Genomic DNA, 4,889 nt, shown 5'->3' with positions numbered 1-4,889 from the left:
TTTGGTGGAAACTTTTATGATTTAATAATAATAAAAAGTTACTAGAAATTTGTAACTTCCGTTTATAGAGTTTCAGATTGAAGTTTAACCTTATTTTACCAGCACGTTTTAAATAAATTCATCTTAAACGCCGCTTCCCTTTTATTCCGTTATTCTGCAGCTGCGAGTCACATGACCATCTGTGATGCCTTCACGTGTCAGATGGAATTCAGGAGAAAATAGAACTTGAATCTACGGCGGCATTTAGCAGAGAAAAAACGAAAAAGTTGGTGACTTATCGTGTCTAAAACATGTTACTCGTTAAACATCTTAAATAATATGCTACTATTATGTTACTTTTTTATTTAAAAACGGGTTTCCATGTAAAAGTTACCAGAGTGAAACCGCGTCGCCTTTAGCATTGTCATTTCCGGCGGTAATTTAAAGCAACTGTAGTGCTGGTTTATTGGAGCAGCACTAACAGCAGCCCTGCATTTACTGGAGACAGCCTGAAGTTGGGATGAGAGAAGTTTCGACCAAGTCCCTGTGCAGCAGACAGGAAAAGCTCTAATGCGTTTCCCTGAAGATGGGTGGCTGCTTTTTTATCAATAAATATCAACAAGAAGCGTGAAAATCCATCCGTTCTTCATCCTCCGGAGGCAGAAAGTTTGGAAACTTTTGAAGATCTCTGAAGGAGAAGTTCTTGGAAAAGACGTGTGGCGCAGAAATGTCAGAGGCAGCAGCGGAGAAGAAGGAAAACATTCCTGACGAGTCTGCAGGGAAACGGATTCCAAACGGAGGGAATGCCGCGAAAAGCAGGGAGGTAAGAGACGAGCAGATTCCTGCTTTCAGGGCGTCTGAAGAGGCATTTTACGGCCACATGACAGCAGTAAACTTCAGCTGGACTCCTGCTCCGTCTGCATCATAAAATGATCATCTGAAACTTCCAGCTTTTTCTCATTTTGAGTCTTTTTAAATTAAACACAGATTCAATGAATCTGCATTAATTAAGAACTTAGACAATTTTAAATTATACTAAAATTGATTTTTCTTGAAATAAAAAATAACATTTGCGCTCAATAATTTTAAATGGCAGTTTATTTTTTACCCTTTTTACTATCTAAATATTTTTTTATTAAATGAATCCCATAGCTTTAAATTACTTTTATTACATATTATCTGTGAAATTATTCTTGGAAAAATAGGAAAAAAATAATTGAAAATATATTTTACTAAAGAGGTGAAGCTTCTGTTAAAGAAAAAAAAGTACATGCTAGGCCCCGCCCATTCCTATTTTAGGCATTTCCGGTTTTATCTTTCACTTCAGAAATGAATGATTGGAATTTGGACGTATTGTGTGAGACTAAATTTTGTGAAAAAAGGAAAAATAAATTCTATGTCACAGACATTTATTTGATTCAAATAAAATTAAAGTGATTAAATTAAACAAACAAACACCCAATTAGATGAAAATAGGAGTTTTGGTGTTTTTAACATTTTATTGTGGCATTTTTTGATGGTGTTAAAAAAATAATCTAATAATTGCATTTCTTAGTACTTTATTTATTCAGATTGTTGTGAATCAGCAGGAGAAAAAAAATGCTGTTTGAAAAAATATTTTGTTTGTGGCGTAGAAAATACACTGAGCAAGCCACAAGCTCCCCCTGCTCCACTCCATACTGATGTATCTGCTTCTAGACGACTAGATCCATGTACATCTTTGTTTTCCTGGCTCAAAACTGTTGGATAGTTCCAATATTACTCGACTTTATTTGTTGCTCCTAGTTTAATTGGGGATGGGGAAGGCGATGGGAGCGCGGTTGCTCCGCGCCAGTGGTTCCGCCCACAACTCGGAGGCAAATTTCTTATGAAATACTGGCGCTCTGCAGAAAATATGTCCTAGACAACAACAGATGTTTGTTGATTTTGGCTAAAAATGGCATAATAATAATTAAAAGACCACTGGGAAGGCTTTTACAAAAGTGGGAGTTTAAAGCTTTGAACGTTTTCTAATAAAGCGCTAATAAAACAAAAACTAAAGTATCATCTGCATATAGTTTGTCTGAAATTAAAAGGTTTCTCCCTTTAAAAATGGTCAGTTTCACCTTTTTTTTCTGTGTTTTGTAGCTTCTTGGAGTGCATCATTTCAGGTTGTGCACTTCCTGTTTGCATGTATGCTAGCAATACGATCTACTACAACCTACTCCCAGACTACTATAAAAACTATATAGTGCAGGATGTCTGGAACTCTGAATTATAAAATAATTCGGACACCATATTCATATTTTTTTCTTTATTAAAACAGCTAATATGACGTCACAAAGTATAAACCTGTTAAATATGAGGATTCTACTTAGAATCAGCAACACTTTGTGAGAACAACCAGAAAAGTATCTAATTAAAAAAAAAATCCAATAAATATTAAGTTGACTTTTGTTGAGTTCCTGTTTTGTGATTTAAGTTGATTACTTGTGTGCTCCTTGTGTTTCAGGACTTTGAGTTGGCTGCCATCTACGTGTCAGATGCTCAGTACAACAGGAACATCTACTTTGACACGTCGCCTCAAGCTGTCAGGTGAGATCTCACTTTTAGTTGTGTTTTCGTTGTGTTTTATAATCAAACTGTGTGACGTTACAGCTGCTCCTCACTTGTGTGTGCAGACTCTATCTGCTCTACCATCACTGGATCCTTAAGGTTCTCCTCTACTTCTTCATCCTGCTCAACTTGTCTCTGGCCGTCTTTGAGGAGCCGGCTGTCTTCCCTCTGCCCACGTGGGTACGACGAGAAAAAAGTTTCCAATCGGGTGGAATGCATTTCCGATTTAAAAGAAAATCAAAATACTTTGCGATTGTTCTATCATCTCAGTGCTTCACGCTGCGTTTATGTGTTGGACGGACCAAACGAAGCTAAACGGAAAATGAGATTACTGCTAATTAATGCTCTTCTAGTTTTCTTGTTTCTCTTGTTGCTAATATACAGTTGTAGTTAAACAATATAAAGGTCTTGATTGGATGTGTCATTGATCTCTACCACCATTTTAAGTTGACAGATCCAATATGGACCAAAGAAAATTACTTAGAAGACATTTATTTTGAAAGGTTTAAATAAGAGGTTGTCATCTCCCTCATTAAACAAACCAATTTTTTCCTGTCCTTATGCAGCAGCTAACATAGATGACCTTTTCTCTTTAATGAAAGGCAACATCCCACTCATTGGAGGAGGAGAAAATGATGAGAAGTCAACATGGCGTCCTGAAAACCTTTACGCAGTGGCTTCTGTGCTTAGTCTGTTCCATTAAGTGGAATGTAAGCGCAGGCTTGGAGGAAGTCTAGACAGCCCAAAAAAAGGCCTTGGAGTCATTTGAGAGCTGTGCCAATTGAGAGTAACGAAGAGACCTTAGAGCAGAACCCTGAGGAACTCCTGTGGAGTTACATTTCCTCTGCCAGTACTCTTTAAAATTAATTATGTAGGGTAGCTTCTCAATTGGCTGACATCTGTGTTCCTTGTGAAAATAAATGGGGAATACTTTCACTCCCATCATCTTTTGATCTGTTGCATAAAAGTGTTCCGAGTGCTCTTTTAATCAGGATTTAGCCAAAATCTTAGCCAGAATCCAAAAACTTGTGCCATTTTCTAGGATATATTTTCTTGGTTCAATAGAAATTCACCTCTGAGTTGTGTGACAACAATTTTTAATAAAGAAATACTTCATTTTCTTTCTTTATGTCCTTCATTATCAGAAAAATGCCCCAAAACCACCAAAAGTAAGATTGTCATCAGAGGGTCTTTAAGCTTATTAGTGGATGCAAAGGTTTTCGTAAATATTTGTCTTTGAAGGACAGTGAGGTGTGATGTCAACTCCGTTACGATGTGTTTTGTCCTTCGCAGGCCACCATGCTGGTGGAGCTCTTCTGCTTGTTCGCCTTCAGTCTTCGAATCGGTCACTACGCCAAAGTGATCCCTCGAGACAAGTTCTGGAAGGACCCCAAAAACATCTGCATCATCGCCACGCTGGTGGTAAGAGGGGGAGGGTCGGCCTTCACGGCTGTGGGAGGGGCATAGTTGTAAGGGGGAGGAGCATTATTGATGTTTTCGTAGATTTTTATGCAGTGACCTTCGTCTTTGATAAACTACATATATTTTAAACTTTAATCATTGTTGGCTGGTTCACTGAGTAACTCAGGTATTAAAGTGTTGATCTGCTCTGAACTGGTTGCATCTGGACTCAGAAGTTCCTTGTTTTTGGAGCATTTGCTGCAGTTTGCTGAGGAGAGTTCCTGTCCGGCCAGAATGTGCTGAGAAAACTTTCTGCTGCTGTTGTGAAACAGACTTTAGCCTGAGCTGCTGCCTCGTCAGCAGCTTTAAAGTGGAGAAGCTTCCTGGAGGCTCTCATGGAAGAGATAGAAATGCTTCACTTTCTGCAATATTTGTTGCCTCTGCTACAGGAAAAAAACAGTCCGGAATTGTTGTTGGTTTATGTAAAATTTGTTAAACTTGTTTTACAAAAATGCTCAATCAAAGTTAACAGGTTAAATTTAGATTTTTTTTTTTTGTCAAAATTGCACAACCGATTCTTGATAAACGTCACAATTGCTGACTATGTTTTAAATCACTAAAGTATTTTTTTACATTAGAAAAAATATGAATGCTTTACATTAAAAAATATGGTTTGAATGAAATTTAGGGAAATAATTATTCAGCATTGAAGCGGTAGTCCTATGCAAAATAAAAATATTTTCATAAAGAATAGTTTTAAAATGAGCAACATAATGTGTAATAAGTATTTGTTGGTTTGTTTTTGCAATAGTTTTAGGTATGTATCTACTTTTAAACAGTGTTGGGACTAACGCCGTTTAAGTATAACGGCGTTACTAACGGCGTTATAAATCAAGTAATTTAGTAATCTAACT

The 4,889-nt window shown here is 37.1% G+C and overlaps 1 protein-coding gene across 3 annotated transcripts in view; it reads left to right on the top strand.

The window, feature by feature from the left end:
* The first annotated feature begins 424 nt into the window (after positions 1 to 424).
* tpcn3 (two pore segment channel 3) overlaps positions 425 to 4,889 on the top strand; it is an 18,494-nt gene continuing 14,029 nt past the window's right edge. Inside the window, exons 1-4 of one of the 3 annotated variants that reach the window (XM_024290268.1) lie at positions 425 to 802; positions 2,471 to 2,553; positions 2,640 to 2,754; positions 3,868 to 3,996. In XM_024290268.1, coding sequence (XP_024146036.1) covers positions 707 to 802; positions 2,471 to 2,553; positions 2,640 to 2,754; positions 3,868 to 3,996 — 423 coding nt within the window. In that variant the 5' untranslated portion in view covers positions 425 to 706. Of the gene's footprint in view, positions 803 to 2,470; positions 2,554 to 2,639; positions 2,755 to 3,867; positions 3,997 to 4,889 lie in introns of those variants that run through there. The other 2 variants (XM_024290267.2, XM_024290269.2) reach the window with 2 other exon arrangements.

This window comes from Oryzias melastigma, linkage group LG1 (assembly GCF_002922805.2).
Source record: "Oryzias melastigma strain HK-1 linkage group LG1, ASM292280v2, whole genome shotgun sequence".
Taxonomy (NCBI): Eukaryota; Metazoa; Chordata; class Actinopteri; order Beloniformes; family Adrianichthyidae; genus Oryzias; species Oryzias melastigma.
Note: the sequence above shows the minus strand (reverse complement) of the source record. Positions and strands in the feature narration are given on the sequence as shown.